Consider the following 19,535-nt stretch of genomic DNA (forward strand, 5'->3'; position numbering starts at 1 on the left):
CATGCAGGTGGTTTATGTATATAACACTTGCAATTTTTGAAGATTATCAACAAGGTTTAAAATTGTCCTGTGATTATAATCCTGTTAAATTAAGTATGATATACAGTACAGCATTTTATTTTATACTTAGTATTATTAATATTACATTTAGACCTCTTAAAAACTAACATAACTTAGGCAAAAGCAAATTTTAAAAATACGATAAAAGCTCTTATAACCTTACTTAGAAACATCAAGTATGGATTTAGGAATTAGATAGCCTGATATCTCCCCTGATTGGTACCATTCCCTTATCATTGTGAGATTGTTTCTATGAAGTAAGAAAATATTAACTTAAATTTATAAAACTTTTATTCTAAGGCAAAATTTGGAACTATCTTATATGTGATAATGCTTTATCCTAATAGTATCTCTGTGAATGCTAATTCCAGGTAACATTTACTAAGCACTCCCTTTGTACCAGGCACTACACTATGTATGCTTGACACTTTGCATTTCGTCCTCACAACTCTCTGAGGTAGATAATATTATTGTGCCTATTTTACAAGATAGGGCTCCAAACCCAGGATAGGGATACTAATACACTGGTCTTCCTGAACTCCCTATTAGACTATGAGCTCCTTGAAGTGGGAGAGAGGGGATGTGCCTTCCTGTATCTCAGCCTATATTATACTGCTGATCATGTGAAAGAAAGTAGGGAGGAGAAAGTTTTATAGGACCCTTTCCTGGGTTTCATGACTGTGTGTTGTAGCTAGATGTAGCAGGTTGAGTGGCCAGACCAAGAAGTCTAATCTTCATAATTCAATTAAGCTAAGAAAAAAAATAACATTTATAAGGATGTTAGAATATGAACACACTGCCACAAAAATGATAGAGTACTTGGAAAATTAAGTGTTCAAACTCACATCTACTTTCCCTGGATTCAATCTAATTAATTAGGGCCAATTTTATTGTTTATTATGATGTATACTGTTGAAGACCTAGGAATTTTTATTATGGCAAGCTAGTTCTTTAGTCCTTGTATAATGCTTTATTAGCTTCTTATTTCTCCTTAATGTTTCTTTTTAACTTATGCTTATTTCTGCAAGGAAAAAATTTTGGAAGGAAAATAGTGTAAGGTATCTCAATTTCTCTTAGGCAAAAAACTTCAGGGTCTGAATTTCAGGTGTTTGTGGGTCAGTCAAAATAATAAGAATTTAAGAGTTGTCTTTGGGGTTCTTTATTTAATCCTTTACTATTTTATGCTCTTAGTAAATGAGATCAAGAATAATGATTTGCTTAAATCACATTCATTGTTTATAAAAATGTTAAACTCCTTTATCATTGTAACTTTAGGCTTCCCGAAGGCTGTCATCATCCTGAAGAGGACGAGAGTCACCCAGGAGCCACTTTCCTGCTCCTGCCCTGTTCAGAGTCCCTACATTTTAGTCCAGCATTCACAGTTTAGGACAAAGGTGTCCTGAACTATTTAAGCTTATTTTGTATCCTGAAGTCCCAAGTGAAAATAGTTCATCCTAAATTGGCTCAAAGGAAAAAAAAAATCAAAGTGGAAAGAAATAATTTCATGTTGTTTGGATTTCCAAACTACATGTGAACAACTTTGGCCAAAAAAAAAAAAAAAAAACGTGCTCAGTGTTTTGTTTTGTTTTTTCACTTCTAAAAAGTATGTTTTAAAAATGCTTTCTTCAATGCACATTAATGCAAACATAAAAAGGATTGATTCAGTGCTCCACTTTGTGGAGAACAGCCTGGAAATACTCAGCTCCCTGCTAAGCCTTTGGTATCCATCAGAACTGTATTTCCATAATTGTAAAATTAACTCTGAGCTAAAGTCTGATTAATTATCTGTGTATTTCCAATTTGCCTACTTAGGTAAAAGCACTTAGAGCCTGGCACATCAGTAGGGCACAATAAATGTTAGTAATGGCAATAGAATTGTTTAAATAGACTCTATATATGGTTAAGACAAAGAAGAAAATGTCAAAGAGGATGATTGTTTTAAATTAGGGAACTCGATCTTTCCAGGTAAGACTGAGGGATTTTGATCATCTGAAATTGAACATTCATAAATTTTCAGAAGCCCACCCTTACGAATCTTCCAACCCTATTTCTTCAATGTGTCTTGAGACATAATAATTCAGAAAATGTTTTTAAAAAACAGAGCAATCCTTTTCTTCAAATTTCCCTAAGTTAGACTGATATAACTTATTAGGAGTTTGAGGTGATATGCAAAATGCCTGACTCGTGATTGAGTGTATTTTGTAGCACAGCTCAGAAAACCAGGTGTGCTCAATTAAAAAGCAAAACAAAATATAACTCAAAGGATTGAACTTGTAAGGAATTAATGTGGTTTTATAATAGATGTTAATATTAACTGATAACTGATGTTATACGACCAGGTAAAACCTTTTTCGTGTTTAATTGTGCAAAAACCATTTGGTTATCAAAGGAACTAAATTTTTTTTTTCCTGAGTACTGAATGATTTTTGTAAACCTACCAAAAATAAAAGTTTTTCTCTATAAACATATTTTAATGTTCTCAATAAACCACCCCACATGAAAATACAGGAAAAAATAAAATTTTAAACAAAATACAAATTTTAATATACAAGAAAAAGAGCTGAGTGAGAGAAATGGAATAGTTGTCAATTTTAACATGGATTTTACTGCCACTAGCCATACTCCTTTAGAATGAGATCTGTGGGTAAGAAAATTCCAATTTGATCATATTCGAATATATAAGTATTAGTTGTAACTTCAGTTTTCTAGTCATGTAGTTAATGAAGAAATAATATGATACATTGTAACCTCTTCAATTTTAGGATAACCTTGTTATAAAAAACAGAGTGAGGAACATTAGAACGTACTTGCCCTTTAGTGTAACAAAATGAGCTAGCCTTTGTGGTTTATTTAATTACAGAGTTTACCATCAAAAATAGATTTTCTAACTTAAAAAAATACTTTCTTTGGTAATATGTGGTGTTATTTCTGATCAGAGTTCATAAAAGCTCTTTAAAAATAAAACAATACTCCAACATGTAGATGTAAAATTCTCAAGGACTCATCATTTAAAAACATGATTTCCTTCCTGTTTCTGTTCATGTCAAAAAGTAAAGTATTGCAGGTTATCTTTACGCAGTCTCTGTAGCTCCGAGGAATTCCATTTCTACAGCAGCTTTTGGCCGACGGGCTGAGCCCCTCTTCTTTCGGAATTCTGCAGCAATTTCTTCAAAAGACTTTCCTTTGGTTTCTGGTACTTTAAAAAATGCAAACAGGGTAAAGGCTAGGACCACTCCAGCAAAGAGGAAAAACACATAAGGTCCACAGAAGTCCTGGGTAGAGAGCAAACACAGAGTTCCAATTAGTAGCTGCTTGACCCTCTCTTCTGTTCAGTAAATTTGCAGTTAGGTTGCTTACCGCAATGTACTGGAAACACAGAGCTATAATGAAATTGCAGGTCCAGTTGGTGAAGGCAGCTATTGCTAAAGCAGCAGGGCGTGGTCCTTGATTGAAAAACTCGGCCACCATGAACCAGGGGATTGGGCCTGGCCCAATTTCAAAGAAACTGACAAAAAGGAAGATGGCTATCATGCTCACATAACTCATCCAAGTGAATTTATTCTGAGGAAAAGATAAAACAAAAACAAAAGTGGGGCTGGGATCATTGGCTGCTTCTTCCTCTAGCTAAGTAGCCTCTCACTGAGTTCAGAGTTGGCCACAGCTTTCTTCCTACTGTATTGGTACGTCCAGTCAAGTACAAGTTATTCTAGTATGGGGCAGATTATTCTAGTCTGAATCATGCTTAAATCTCTTGAACTCCGTTATAGGAAATCTGCTGGATTAGGACTTTATATGATGCTTAGTCACTCTTTTCTCATGAAAGAGGCAAGGCAAAGATACCTTTGCTCCTACTCATACCAAAGTTGTTAGACAAAATGTATGACTCTCCAGGAAGTAGTAGATGGGGACACTGGGCTGGGAGAGGTTCAGGTACACGCCCCAGGTCACATAGACAGCAGGTGGCAGAGCCAACATTAGAACCCAGTTGGAGCTAACCCCTGAATCTGTGCTCTAACCATGTGGCTACACGGCCTTGCTGGATAACAAGCACAATTTACATGGTGGTATTCAGTCTTTAAACACAAGAAACTAGTTCCTTTTTTCTTTACATTTCTCCTTTACATTATATGCTGCTCCTCTGGCTTTATTTCATAAGTCAATCTCAAATGTTTTAGACATACAAAGCACTTTAAAGTTGGAGTGCAGAAGTGCTATCATATGGTAACCAAAAATCTCAATGCAGGCACCAAACTCACCAGTAGCACAAGTCCCACGGACATGAAGATGGCACAGACAAACATCCCACTCATTCCAGTGAGAAACAGAGAGCGTCGCCCTGCTTTCTCTACAAGGAATACCTAGGAAAGTTTTAAAAAATATTACCTCACAGACACGTAAAAAATGCTCAGAATCACTCAGCATCAGGGAAATGCAAATCAAAACCATATTGGGATATCATCTCACCCCAGCTAGACTGGCTATTATCAAAAAGACTGAGAATACCAAATGCTGACAAGGATGTGGAGAAACGGGAACTCTTCTACACTGCTGGTGGGACTGTAAATTAGTGCAGCCATTATGGGAAACAATATGGAGCTTCCTCAGACAACTACAGATAGATCTACCATATGATCCAGCAATCCCACTGCTGGATATATACCCAAAGGAATGGAAATCATCATGTTGAAGGGACACCTGCACTACCGAGTTTATTGCAGCTCTATTCACAATAAACAAGAGTTGAAACCAACCTAAATGTCCATTGATGGATGACTGGATAAGGAAAATGTGGTATATTTACACAATGGAATACTACTCTGCCACAAAAGAGAATGAAATTTTGCCATTTTCAGCAACATGGATGAACTTACAGAAAATTATATCAAGTGAAATAAGCCAGGCACAGAAAGAGAAATACCACATGTCCTCACTCATAAGTGGGAGCTAAAAAATAAATAAATAAACAAATAAAATTTAAAAAGAAAGAAAGAAAGATACAACAATCATAATAATATGTTGACCTTTCAAAAGGAGAGAACAGAACTGAAGTTACCAGAGGTGAGAAAGGGGGGTGGGGAGGAGAGGTTAGCGAGAAATTGGTAAAGGGCCACAAAAAAATAATTACATTATATAATGCTGAATATACTAATTATCTTGATTTGAGCATGGCATATTGCATACAGGTATTGATATTCAAAGTGGTACCACACAGATATGTACAACCAATTCTGTTTCAATAAAAAAAAGAATTATGTGCTTATCATAAGTCTAAGTGCGTTCCAGAATGTGTTTCTATTTTACTGTAGAAGAAAAAAAAAGTGAATAATGAAATAAAGCACAAAGATATCCTCAAAAAAAAATTACCTCAGTTCAATAAGACACAAAATATTGACTTTATACTTAAATAATTTTTACTGCCAAGGAGTTCAGTTTAATTTATACGGCAGGAAAGAGGAAATTCTACTATTTCATTTCACAGATGTGAGACTGAGGGGGGGAGTGATGCTTGCCCCAGGTGGCAGAGCTGGTCTCAGTGAACAGGGATAATGAACAAATACCTGCTGAATTTAGTCACACTGATTTGAATAGGTCATTCCAGAGAGAGAACCATAGCGTTACCACCCCTCCAGGATTACCACTTTGGGAACAATATTCAGAGGCTGTCATCCTGGGACTCTCCCAATAAATTTCCTGTACTTTTAAAATGTGAGGGTTCTACATTTTAAAAATTACATTAATTTCTCTTCTGATAATTATCCTAAGTTTTAATTACAAGGGTTTGTGTGCTACAGACACTAGCAACAGTATAACTGTTCAGGTGTCAAGTATTCTCATCGGACTTTCTCACTGCTTAATAAAGTCATATTATTATTACTCACCTGATGGTATATGGAATTAGATCATTACACCAAAATAGTCTGGTCTGCATTCTTCTGCTGTGCTTAAATGTACCTGGTAATGGGATTGAACTATTCATTCGAAAATGGTTAAAATGCTTTCTTATCCAAATTGAGGGGGTTTTCATTGATTCCTTTGGTTCTGTGGACCTTTTCATTAATGGTTGATATTTACAATTAGCCAAGACACGAATTTGTTGAGTAGACTCTTGGCCTGATCCTTGTAATACTGCCAATACACCCTTCCCATCCCCTCTCCCCCACACATAAAATTGATAAAACTGCCTGTCATAATTTCTCACCTTGGTGAGTAAATTGGCCAGGCTCATCAATCTATCTGTTAATCAGTAGAAATTCAGTACCCTGAGTATAGTGAGTTCTGCCTTTGAAGTCATCTGAGAAACATTTCTTCTCACCTACAGTGAATGAGCCCTTTCATCTCAGAGGCACAATCAATCAGAATTTCAAATACTTCAGATAGAATGATTAGCAAAGAGCCCACATTTAATTATTGAGAAGAAGGGGAGAAAAGACAAAGTTTTCTCAAGTTCATAAATTTTCTCACACATTTTGACTCTATAATTATGATTTTCAAAGCTGGCTTGGTGGCTTTCCAGGTAAAGCTATCAAGAAAATGGAAACATTTCTTCAGGAATAACTATGTTTCTGAAAAATTGTTATTAATTGGATAATAAACTCTAAAATTGCATATCATGTAAATTGAGTCAGACTCTATCTTTGCTGATGGATGTGCACTCAGGATGAATGTGACTAGGAGTTAGACATCGTCAGTGGCTGGAGATGTCTGCCCAGCAATAACTCTCATCTGTGCCCTAGATAGTGTGCGTTGCTCAGATCCTGGGTGCCTAGTTGGAGTCTCATAGCTATGGCTTCTGTCCCAGAGTCATCCTGCCTCCCAATTCCCTCTGTATTTCTTCCTGTTTTGTTTTCTCTCTCAAGATTATAGCCTCTCTTCTACCAGCCCATTAGTATAGAAGGAAATATGGAACGTGTAACATAATTCAGCCTAAAGTTGGAAAAGTCTTTCTCTTTTCCCAAACACTCATTCAGAAAAAAAACAGATTGATGTTCCTTCCAAGCTGGTGAAACACTAATATATTCAGGGCACATCCCCATTTGCATATCTGTATTTAAAAGGATACACAGAATTTCGTAACATTGGGTAATTTGGGGGAGAGAAACGAGTGACTGAGGGATTTTTCTTTTTGTACTTTTTGAACTTTAAAACAGCATTTCAAAAGTAAACATAATTAAGTTTTAAATGTTATCTGTAGTCCTGGGTTAATTAATGATTAGAACTGATTTTTAAAATTATGTCACTCACTTGCTCAAAAACTTTCACAGAATTAAAGGATGAACTCTAAAATGGTATATTCAAAATAATTAAGATATTGTCTTAAATAAAACAATTCCTCCCACTCCAATGAGTTGGGGATAGGATGCAAAAATGAAATTCTGCAGAAGTTTCCTCTTTAGATTTTCTCGAAATTTGGGTTACCTGATCTTGACAACGTGATGCTTTACATAGCAAATCCCATTATACACAAAACAATAATCTCTATATTACAAAAATATGTTGAAGTAGGATTTGTAAAAAATATTATTCCAGGATACAAAAGGGAGAGTGGTCCCTTGGACTGCATCCCAGTAACAGGCCTTCATTGATTTAGAGTGGCCTGTTGGCTTGAACAGGCGTTATCTCTAATGGCATGTCTCCAGAACCACGGGTGTTCTACTGTCATCTGTTCTTCCTCCTCTTTCCAAGGTCCAACACTGTTTAATGTGGTCTGGACAAACCTGGCTTTTGATCTAGGAAGCCAGGCTGAAACTTATTGATCACTCTAAGGTAATGGTTAAACGTCCATGTGCAGATAAAAATAAGCTCACTTAGCCTCATTTTACAGTGAATTATATTAGGAAGTTTTTTGTCTTGGTTGTTGTTTACTTTATTTCTTAGATTATGTTAAATATTATTGTTGTTAAGGTATTGAATCATTCCTTATGTAAGGCATTTGGTTTTAAGAAGAGTATATGACCTCTTGTTGGAAACAAATGATAACATTTCTAGTTCTGTACCACTTCTACCCCATCCTCTCACAATATCTCACACACTCCTGTGTGTCACCAGAAGCCACCCCTTTGTGAACCACCTGGCCTAGCATCACAGAAATGTGCTGAGCCTGTTTAACTTTGCTTAGAGGCTTAGATTTATTAGAGAGGAACTTTTCTATTTTTTTATATGTTTCCCCCAAGGGATCAGGACAAAAAACGAATTTCAACCATGGAAAGAGAGGAACCTGGGTGGAAAATCCAATATTATTAGAAATGACAAGCTGTCAGCTAATCCCAAGAGGTTTAAGTACAGAGCAAAGGAAAAGGAACTCAGGGATTTACATGAGGAGAAAGTTCTCTGTGCCCCCAAGTGAGTTATTAATTCATAAACGAGTGAGTAAATGGCATGTTAGCAATGGGGAGAACTGGTGACCCATCTTCTCAGTTACACCTAATCTTAATGCAGTTGGCTTATTCACATATAGGATTCTTTCCATGACCCATTTGGTTCTACACACCCAGTGCCCATGGATGATAAGTTATTGATGGCTTTTAGGTCATAAGTTCCCCCCCCCTGCACCCCACCATTTTGAGCTGAGGGAACAGCAGAGTATTTATCTAGGATATTGACTTACAGAGACAGCAGTAAAAACTGTGTTGACAACACCAACTCCAATGGTTGCATAAACAGGTTGGCTGATTCCAGCTGTCTGAAAAATGCTGGTTGAGTAGTAAAAGATCTGTAAAGTAAAAACAGGTTAGCCTTAATCAAGAAGCTTGGCACTGAAGTCTTTAAAGCAAAAAATATTTTAGGTTGTTTACTTTTAGTTGTTTCTATGGAGCTATGGTCCCCAGAATTTCCTAAAGATTTTTTCCACCCTCTCCTTCCAGAGAAGGAGACCCTACAAGTCTCCCTTTACTGTTTAAAGCTTCTGATTGCTTAAAAGTCATTTTTATATTTAGTTGAAAACTTTGCTATTGCATTTTCTTTTTAAAAATTTTTAAAAACTTTTTGTCAAAGCATAACATACATACACAAAGTACATATATTGTTAAGGGTATAGCTCAATTAATTTTCAGAAGTTGAACACGCCTGTGTAAACAGCACCCAGATCAAGAAATACAGTAAACAATTTCCAGCCCTCCAGAAATCCACTATATGTCTCTTTACCCACTGTCTCAAGGAAACCACTCTTCCAACTTCTGACATCATAGATAAAATTTGCCAACCCTTGAACTTGATGTAAATGGAACCACATATCATTTTGCGTCTGCTTCTTTCGTTCAACATTACCTTTGTGAGAATCATCCTTATTGTTGTGTATATTTGTAGACTGTTCATTGTCATAACTATATAGCATTTTCTTGTATTAATATATAGACATCCCTTGATATCTGTGGGGGATTGGAATCAGGACTCTCCAGGATACCAAAGTCCATGATGCTTAAGTCCCTTACATAAAATAACGTAGTATTTGCATATAACCTGGGCACATCCTCCCATATACTTTAAATCATCTCTAGATTACTTATAATAACTTATATAATGTAATGCTATGTAAATACATGTCATACTGTATTTTTAAAATTTGTATTTTTTTTTATTGTTGCATTGTTTTTTAAAATTTATTTCCCCCCTAAATATTTTTAATCCATGGTTAGGAAACCCATGGACATGGAACCCATGAATGGTGCAGAGGTCCAACTGTACCACAATTTAGTTACCCATTCTGCTAGTGATGGATATTGAGGGACCTGCCATTTAGGGTAATTATGAGTAGTACTGCTATGAACATTCTAGTACAACCTGGTTGATGAAATACATACGTATTTATACCTAGGAATAGAATTGCTGGGCCATAGTGTATGCATATACTCAGGTTGGATAGATACCGCCAAATAGTTTCCCAAAGAAGTTATGACAATTTTACATTCTCACCAGTGTATATGAGTTCTGTTTGATATTGCATTTAATCCAAAATTTCCCACCAGTTTCATTAAAGATGGAGAAATCTGTTTCACAACCTCCCTAATGGCCTTTAAAAATTTAGTTGTGTTTTAAGTTTATAATAGTCTTTTAGGTCATTCTGCCATCCTATCACCCTCTGTCATTCCTTCCTCACCTAACACGTCCTATTGCTGGCACCCCTCCCTGTAGACAGAACGGCTGTAGGAGGACCATGCAGACTGTTCAGTGAGTGGTAGCTTGTAGCACACCGCACACCATTTTCAGGCTGCTCATCAGCCTTAGGTTCAACATTTCCTGGATGCCTCTTCAAGTCAGGCACTAGGATGGAAGCTGAAACAGGAAGGTTCAGAGAGATTAGATACTGAACCATCGATTATACAGGCAGTGTTTAGATGGGGGATACAAATTTGGTCTCTGAGCCCCAAGCTGTACAGAGTATTAGGTAAAGATACATCAAGAACCTCTTAAAGGAGTCTGGAGACAACAGCAGATCTTGTGGAAGGAGGTTCAGATCTCCTTTTGCTCCGGTTGATGGGAATTCACTTTCTTTGCTTCCCCCAAGTCTCTGCCCATTCATCAATCACTGCTAAAGTGTCCCTTGTGGATCTGAAATAGGCTCACTATAGTGGAAGTCCAACCCACATTTCCCTTTAATGAAAGGGAAATAAGTGGTTTTTCTTTATCTAGTCTCTTAACAAATACTTAATCTTTTCTTATAGTAGCTAATTGCCAGTAAAACCATTTTAGTCAGCATGATGCAATGATTTCAATTCAAAACCTAAAAGCTAGCTAGTTTAATGTTTAGGGTGTTTTCAGTTGTGTCTTATTTACCATCCTCATTCACCAATATGATGCCAGTTCATTGTATTGTTTATTTTGTGTATTGTCTTCTCAAATAGAGTGAAAGTTTCTTCCATGACAGGAAACGATTTTTGCACCTGGCTATCTGGTATACTTTATTGAAATAGATAAACAGAATCATGGACTCCTTTTTGCCTACGCTATCAGAAATCCTAAATTCGATACTCAACTCTAGAAGCCCCTTGCAATTTAGGTTTTTTTTGGGGGGGTATAATTATTCTTCTTTTCCCTCCTTGTATTTATTATGACTATTGCCCTTTAATCTTAATAGACACATAGTACATTAATTGTTGACATTTTTAAAAATCGTAAGCTAACTTTAGAAAGCTGTTGAAGCAAAACAAAGTTAATGCTCACTCAAGATATGTTTGTGGTAGTAAGACGTGTGATGTCAACATTTTAAGATGTCTTTTAGCTATTTAAACTTAAACCGCCTCCTTTCTCCATCCTAATTTACTTGGCTCTTAAGAGTTAGGGGGTGCTCTTTAACTTACCCCATTGATTCCAGAAAATTGCTGAGCCATGTGCAGCATCAGTGACACTAGAATAGGCTGTCGGTAGTTGGAATTGGTGAAGAGCTGAATTATAGAGACTTTCTGCTCACTTGATGCTTCTTCCATTTCTTTTCTCATCTCAATAATGTCTTTGGTGACATCATCATATCCTCTGAGTCTTTGCAAGCCTGTCCCCCAAAATGATCAGGTTGAAACAACTCAGGTCAAAACAAAAACAGATTTATTTTTTTATATTAATGAAAGAGCTACAGTTCTGCATGTCTCTTTCTATTACGTAATAGCATGGGTGTTGGAAATTCTTTCTTTTTTTTTTTTTTTGTAAATTAAATCCTGCTTTTTGATTTTTTTTTTTAAAAAAAGAACATTTGGCTTCATCTCATGACAAAGAAATGGTTTTCATTATCATCGAAACATAATGCTGGAAGGGTCTTTTAGAAGCCTCTAGTTGAGTTCAGCACCCTGGATGTGAGTTTCTGGTTAGGATGTGAGTGAATGCTTATAAGTGCAAAATGGCATGCACCGGTCTTATTAAAATGATTTTGCACATTCTTCTCACTGATTTCATTTGGAAGGCACTGTATGAATTTCACAAGCAACCATTCATGCACACTATTTCACACTAGCTGACAATTCCAAAACAATAGGAAGAAAGAAAAACTACCCACGGACTTACTTTTCTTTGCTTTGACTTCCTCATCCAACTTGATGTAAAGGTATCTGGGGCTTTCTGGACAGAAGAAGAGTAGCAGAGACTGGAGGATGGCTGGCACAGCAGACAGGCCAAGCAGGAAGTGCCATAGATCCCCACTGCCCAGGATAAAGTCAAGGCCAGCAACCTGAAAAGGCAAGGAGGAAGCATATTAACTACACAACACTTTGGGTCCACTTCTACAATTGTTGAAAAAATACATTAGCTATTTAATAGTAATTCCTGACAACTCTGGTTCAAGTAAGCACAAGAGGAAAAGTATTACTACTGTGTCTACTTTAACTAAATTAGGAAATATTTGTTTACAAATAATTCACCTAGGTTTGTTTTCATTAACTCCAATTGGATATTTAGGATGGGAATCAACCAAACTTAAAAAAAACCCACCACATTTGATATCTAAAGCAGCACACGGCTGTAGTCTCCAGGCAACCATATGGAATAATACTATATTAAAATCATGCATAACTTTGACTTCTGCTTAAAAATTCCTTCTTAGATTACCCAGATCTTAAATAAAATGAGATTTCATAGAAAGAACAATTACTCTGATGAGAAGCAGCTTTGTGAAGCCCATGGCAGTGATTTATAGTCTATTCTCTGGATCCACACAGGCATGTGGTTCTCAGGACTCCCTCTGAGACCACAGTATAGAAGAGAAGGATAGAGCCAGCTGAACAAAAGCTCCTGTAGTAATTATTTACATGATATCCAGGTAAGATGCCCAAAACAAAGAAAACCCAGGCAGTCAAAAATTTGAAGGTTTCTATTCCTTGAAATCTAAATGGGATAATTTAATTCTAGAATAGCTCTGGAGTTTGAGACCTGGCTTGCCACGTCACCTCCCGTGCCAATGCCACCAACAACTCCAAGAGGAAGAGCGAGAAGTGGTAATAATTTATCTTTGAGCTAAAAAAACCTATGTCTCCACACCATCTCCACCACCTCTGGTGGAATTGTTTTTTTCTCTGGGCTGATCTACAGTGAGAATGGACAGTAAGAGAGGGAGAGGATGAACGAAGTAGAGGATGGGCACAGGAGGGGATGGGGAGCTTTACCTGACTAAGAACAATGCCTGTGACAATGGCCAGCTGGTGAATAGTGCCAAGTGCACCCCTGAGAGTGGTTGGAGCAATTTCACCAATATACATTGGAACCAGGCCAGAAATTAGTCCTGCATGAAACATGAACATAGATGTTAAAGAGCAGCCAGGACTATCTCAATAACAATAATTTGGTTTAAGTAAAGTCAGTATCTTGACTGAAAGTCCCTTCCTGAGTCCATTGGAAGGGAGAGCCCTTGTCCCTAGCCTTCAACCCAGTTTATGCAAAGAATAATTGTTAATATGACCCCAAATGAAGTTGTAGCTGGAAATATTAATAGAAAGAAATACTTAATCATGTATTTGCAATTCTTCATCACATTGTCTCATATAGGCAAAAAAAAAAAAAATCCATGTTAACATTTAGTTTACATCATAATGCCTTCAGTTATCTTCAGAAAAGAAACCAAAGAATGTTTTAATAATATTCTTAATCTGGGCTCATAGAATTAAAGGAAATTAGAACATGCAGGTGAACCTCTTGATAGAGGTAAGAAATGACTTGCCCAGGATTACAGTACAAGTAGAGAGTTAGCATGAGAACTACACACCCTATCTGAATTTCCACACTGCGGAGGGAGATGTAGAGAGGTAGAAGAGGCTAAGGAACTCAAGGACCCTTCCTCCAGTAACTCCAACCAGAGCAACCCAGCTTCTTTATTCTATCCTAATATTAGGCTTCAGAAAAGATCATACTTGAAGAAATACGTTTGGTGCTTAAAGGAATACAAAAAATTTGAAAAGCACTAGGCCATTCTGCCTTCTGGAGCTTTCTTAAATGCACATGTAGTCAGTCATGTTGGAAATGGTAGAGTGTGCCATCATTTGCTGATTGTGTTAAAGGGTCAGAGGTCATCAGTAAGGCAAGGCTGAATTCAATGTTTAGCATTTTCTTAAGAATTAAATATTAAGACTTGTCAGAGTCTTCCTCTTGGAGATTGCCTGCCTACCAAAAGCAAATGGATGGTCTCTGTGTAAAAGATGCTTTTGGCAAATGTTTCTAATCTTTTTTATGGTTCAAACTGTTTCTAATGTCTCAAATGAACATTTACATGGCTGGTATAGCATCTGTATTTCTGCTGAATTTTATAGGTGACTCAAATGTGTGACCATTAATCTTAAATAAGAAAAAACACACATTTATTAGGCCCTATTCTAAGTTCTACTGTCTTTTGGTAATATCTAATACTGTACCTCAAGAACAGAATAGTGTAGATAATATAGATAAGGTCTGAAGTCACACACCTGAAGTCAAATTATTTTTCCTATAATTTTTAGTAAGTTTAATGCTCAGAATACATCAGACATACTTTAAGAGATGGTTGGAGAGTACAAGTTACTTGGCTATGCTAATTATAGGTTGTTCCATAATATGTTTATAGCATTTATTTTCAATTTTACAAAATATATTTTAATTTTTTTCACACTGTATTTTTTAAAATGGAGAGAAAGAAAGAAGAATCATGATTTGGACTTCTTTTATAGTGCTGTTATCTGCATTTTACAGAAGAAAAACCCAAGGTTCAGATTTAATTAATACATCTAAGGCCAGGCAGAGACAGTGCCAGAATTGATTCATTTCGAATCCAAAGCCCTTTTCACACGTGGGTTGTCTCTTCACCTTGATAAAGCTACCTTGACCTTCAATTATTTGTATTAACATTGAAAATAATGAAAAGAGACATTTAATTAAGTTACTAACTTGTGGGTATTTTCAACTTTTGCTTCAACTAATTAATGAAGACACATGAATTATACAGTCTTTTCTTTTCTGCCGATAAAAGTGTTAAATATACTTTAAACACGAATTTTGTGGCCTCACCACTCCTTCCCAATCTCCAGTGGATATTAGTGCCTTGAAAGGCAACTACAATTTGTGAAAATGGGGTTAAAACCTCAGCCCAGCACCATCAGAATCAGGGTTTCATTGGCATTGAGAAGTTAAGAGATTTTTGCCATTTGTTTTAGAGATCGAATGATTCACCCTTTGTTCAGACCTCTGCTAATTCGTCGCCTCCAAAAATTTGAAAAGCTGTCTCTAAAAACCAGTGATTCCCACTATTTAGCAGAAAGCTTATGGGAGGAGAATTCTTCCTTCATTCTGAACTCCATACCAGGGGCTTCTCCCTAATTTTCTCTCCATATGGACACTACGACTTTAACGCTTCCCTCAGCCATGTCTAGATTCAGACAGGGCTAGGGAATGTGGACTAAGAGTAGGGTCCAGGGTGTCAAGGTTTTACCAGATAAGAGACACAGAGACATGGCAGCCAGGTAGGCTGGAAGGGCCGAGTGAGGGGTGTGAGTGTAGCAGTCTTCCAGTGTCTACTGCACCACAGGAGTAATAACAACAGCTAGCATTTATTAGTAGCTTACTGTATGTCAGATTCTATCCTGAACATTTTACATGTATTTTCAAGTCACCCTATAAAGTAGATATTATCATTCACTTCATTTAATAGATGAAAAAACTGAGAGTCAGAGTTAAATAATTTTTCTGAGATCATACAATAGAAATGATGTCATTGCAGTGGACAAGAACACAGATAACATCACAATTCTTATTTACTGGTCCCAAAACCCTGTGACTCAGGACTTCAACTTTATGCTATACTGCCTTTCGCTCTGTATTGCCACTCTAGGCTCAAAAATATCCCCATATATTACCACATCTGCCTTTAGAGTAATTTCAGACAAAGGTAGGGGTGTTTGTGTGTGTGTGACTTACCACAGTAAAGTCCTGATATGGCTCTTCCTGCAATTATAAGTATATGAGATGGTCCCAATTTCGAAAACCCCATCAAGAGAGCTCCAACTAATGATAGAATGTTTGCTAACAACATGGCTTTGATTCTGAAATTTTAAAAGCAAGGATTGTAAATTCAGCATCAAAACTTAATAAAACTGCTTTCAGAGCATGTTGAGATGTTTACCTAAGAGCAATTATTTTAATTTTGCTTTAAAAGCTAGTTGGGGAATCTTAAACCACGATTGCTATTTGGACTCATCTGTGGACTAACGTACTAACATAAGTAACATTTATGATGAGAGAAACTGGGTTGCATACACCTGATCTCCACGTTTTGGTAGAGATGATTCAATCACAGTGATAGCTGGTTTGATTTAAGATAACACTTCTGACACTTTTTCAAACAGTTAACTAATTAAGTTTTCTACAAGTTGATTGTTTTAAAAAATTGTCTGGTAATAGCTAAATTCACTTCTGTAGTTGTAACCTAAAACCTGTTTCTTTCTTTTTTTTTTCCTTTAATGGTACAGGGGTTTAGTTGGTGTAGACAGAAAAAAAAAAAACCTTCAAAATAAAATTTCCTTCAGTAAAAATTATTTAGAAATACATTAAAACATACTTTTTCTAAAAAAAAGAAAAAGGATACTTTTTCTTTAAGCTTAAAATTATATTATCATTTTAACATTCTATGCCAGCATATTTCCAGAATCTATGAATTAATGTCGACCAATATAAAATATATAATAAAGCTGACAATAGCAACAAAAACATCATTTTCAAAATTAATCATATGAAAATTGACAACATTTGCAGATATCTGATACTTTTATTCCAATGTAATAGGAAAGTGAGGTACACAAAAACCTTCTTCAATGTCAAGCAGATAATGATAAGGACAATAAAAAAATCTGAGTACAAGTGTGAAAATGTTTGTGCCACAAAAAAAAGTAAGCTCCTTGTTATATTGTATTCTAGTGCTTTAAACTTTGATAGATGGGCTTTTCCTAAGTATCTTTAACACCAAGCAGATTTTTTTTCTGGAGAGTAAAACTATGCAATCTTGAACTACAGTGATTGCCCAATAGCCATGTGAAAGGCTGAGTAATGTCCCCCAAGAGTTCACGTCCTAATACTCAGGCCCTGTTAATGTCACCTCACATGGGAAAAGGGATTTTGCAGATGGGGTTAAGTTAAGGATCTTGAGATGGGGATATTATCTTGAATTATCCAAGTGAACGCAGTGATGATTATCCAAGTGAATCACAAGTGTCCTCTCGAGAGGAACGCAGAAGAGGAGGAGGTGATGTGATGACAGAAGTAGAGACTGGAGTGATGTGCTTCAAAGAAGGACAAAGGGGCCACAAGTCAAGGACTATTAGTGGCCACTGCAAGTTGGAAAGGGCAAGGAATGGTTTCTCCCCTCAGAGCCTCCAGAAGGAACCAGCCCTGTTAACAACTTGACTTTAGCCAAGTGAAACTGATTTTGAACTTCTGAGCTCCAAAACTGTAAGGAAAATTTGTGTTGTTTTAAGTCACTAAATTGGTGGAAATTCATTACAGCAGCAATAGGAAACTAATATTTGGAAATTATCATGCCTGAAGGCAGGGGAAACAGATTGATTTAGCCCCAGAACTGCAGAGTAGAGAGAGAGTTAAGGGGTATTTTTCTCCTCAGATTACTACGTAATGCTTTTTCTCTATATAAGGAGAGAGGGCAAGCAAATTCAATAATTTTCCTTAAGAAGTTATTAGCAGCTAGCTAATAGTCTCTTCTGCTGTGGGGGAAAGGGGTGATAAAAGATAAAAAGTCTTTAAAAAAATAGCCTGAAAGGATTTTTGATGCCAGATTGCCCCAAAGTCCCCCTTTCCTTCCACAAGACAATGGATGCTGGAGTACTTTATATACTTTAAAGGATTTTTAACTTCTGCTCAGATGTGAGAAATGGCCAAAAATAAATCATCTAAAAATACATGAAATGGAGTGAGTTCTGGTAAAGATGGTGGAATAGATGGTCCCCAGCATCACTCTCTCCCACAAATCAACCAAATTTACAGCTATAAAAATGTAACATCAGCCAAGCTGGGGCCACGGGAGCTCAGGGGAAGAGGAGGAGAGACCTACGGAGTTCATGAAGGTGGGAGAAACCATGATGAGAGAAACAAAAAGCTGCTGTGAGCATTTCAGGACGTGGCTGCTTTAAGGCTCAAGCTGATGAGCGCATGGAGCAGGAACCATCAGAAACCACAGCTGTGCCCTTCAGATGGAGTTACTTGGAGGCAGCAGGAGAGAAGAGGGCCTTGGCGGCCCTGAGGACAGCAAGACCACTAATAGGGTTCCCATGGACTCATGCAGGAGCGAGGAGCCAGAACAACTGAAAAAAGGGAACCATTCAGTGGCTGGTGAGTCATTGCAAGGGACCAGCACACGGCCTGTCCCTTGGGAAGTGTTTGCAGCACAGGCAGTGGGGGAGACAGGCCCACCGGGAGAACACTGGGACATAGCAAGGACAGCTGATCTGCCCCCCAGTCAGCACAGGACCACTCAGAGGAGACTGGTTAGGAAAGCAGAATTCCATGAGATGCAGTTTGATGAAAAAAGTCAGGCCCAGATCAGAGATTCTACCGGGAATCTCTACCAGAACACAGATCCACCGGGTCTCTGGAGAGCCAGAAGTACCTATAAGATCAACCAATGAGCCTGAGCTGCACAAAAAGCCTTCCCTAGGGAAACAGCAGCAAAGTAGCAATTTAAACAACCACACACTCAAGTACTGGTTCCCACAGGAAGTTCCCCCATGTTAGAAGCAAAGGACAAAAAATTAGTTCCGGCCCAGGCACACCACCAGCACCTTGGGGCCTGCCTGGGAACTGGAGGCTTGGATCTGAGGACTGGACCTCACTCCCACTTCCAGGCAAACTGCACCAGTGCCTTGGGGCCAGCCCGGGGACCTGAGGCCGGAGAAGGGGACTGGAACCCCCTCCCACAACCAGGTACACAAAGCCAGTACTTCGGGTCCTGCCCAGTGACCCAAGGAATGGAGCCAGGGACTGGACCCTCCTCCCACAACCAGGCACACCACTCCAGCACCTTGGGGCCTGCCCAGGGACCCAGGGCATGGAAAAGGGGACAAGACCACACTCCCACAACCAGGCATACTGAGCCAGTGCCTTGGGGCCTACCCAGTGACCCGAGGAATGGAGCCAGGGACTGGACCCTCCTCCCACAACCAGGCACAAAACACCAGCACCTTGGGGCTCGCCTGGGTACCCAAGGCATGGAGAAGGGGACCGGACCCTCCTCTCACAGCCAGGCATATGGTGCCAGCGCCTTGGGGCCTGCCCAGAGACCCTGGGCATGAAGAAGGGGACCAGACTGCCCTCCCTCAACCAGGCATACTGCTCCAGCACCTCGGGACCCACCCTGGGACCTGGGGCATGGAGAAGGGGACTGGACCTCTCTCCCACAACGAGGCACACCAAGCCAGTCCCTTGGGTCTCACTCAGTGACCCAAGGTATGGAGAAGGGGAACAGCCACCCCTCCCACAACCAGGCACATGGTGCCAGCGCCTTGGGGCCTGCCCAGTGACCAGAGGCATGG

At 38.2% G+C, this 19,535-nt stretch overlaps 1 protein-coding gene across 1 annotated transcript in view; it reads right to left on the reverse strand.

Moving 5' to 3' along the window:
- Window positions 1-3,131: 3,131 nt before the first annotated feature.
- The window catches only part of SLC2A2 (solute carrier family 2 member 2), a 29,420-nt gene continuing 13,016 nt past the window's right edge, over window positions 3,132-19,535 (reverse strand). The window contains exons 4-11 of the mRNA XM_063076541.1: window positions 15,916-16,040; window positions 13,143-13,258; window positions 12,049-12,211; window positions 11,355-11,542; window positions 8,666-8,770; window positions 4,317-4,418; window positions 3,418-3,621; window positions 3,132-3,332 (exon numbers count right to left, since the gene is read on the reverse strand). Coding sequence (XP_062932611.1) covers window positions 3,132-3,332; window positions 3,418-3,621; window positions 4,317-4,418; window positions 8,666-8,770; window positions 11,355-11,542; window positions 12,049-12,211; window positions 13,143-13,258; window positions 15,916-16,040 — 1,204 coding nt within the window. The remainder of the gene's footprint in view (window positions 3,333-3,417; window positions 3,622-4,316; window positions 4,419-8,665; window positions 8,771-11,354; window positions 11,543-12,048; window positions 12,212-13,142; window positions 13,259-15,915; window positions 16,041-19,535) is intronic.

This window comes from Cynocephalus volans, chromosome 1, assembly GCF_027409185.1.
Source record: "Cynocephalus volans isolate mCynVol1 chromosome 1, mCynVol1.pri, whole genome shotgun sequence".
Classification (NCBI taxonomy): Eukaryota; Metazoa; Chordata; class Mammalia; order Dermoptera; family Cynocephalidae; genus Cynocephalus; species Cynocephalus volans.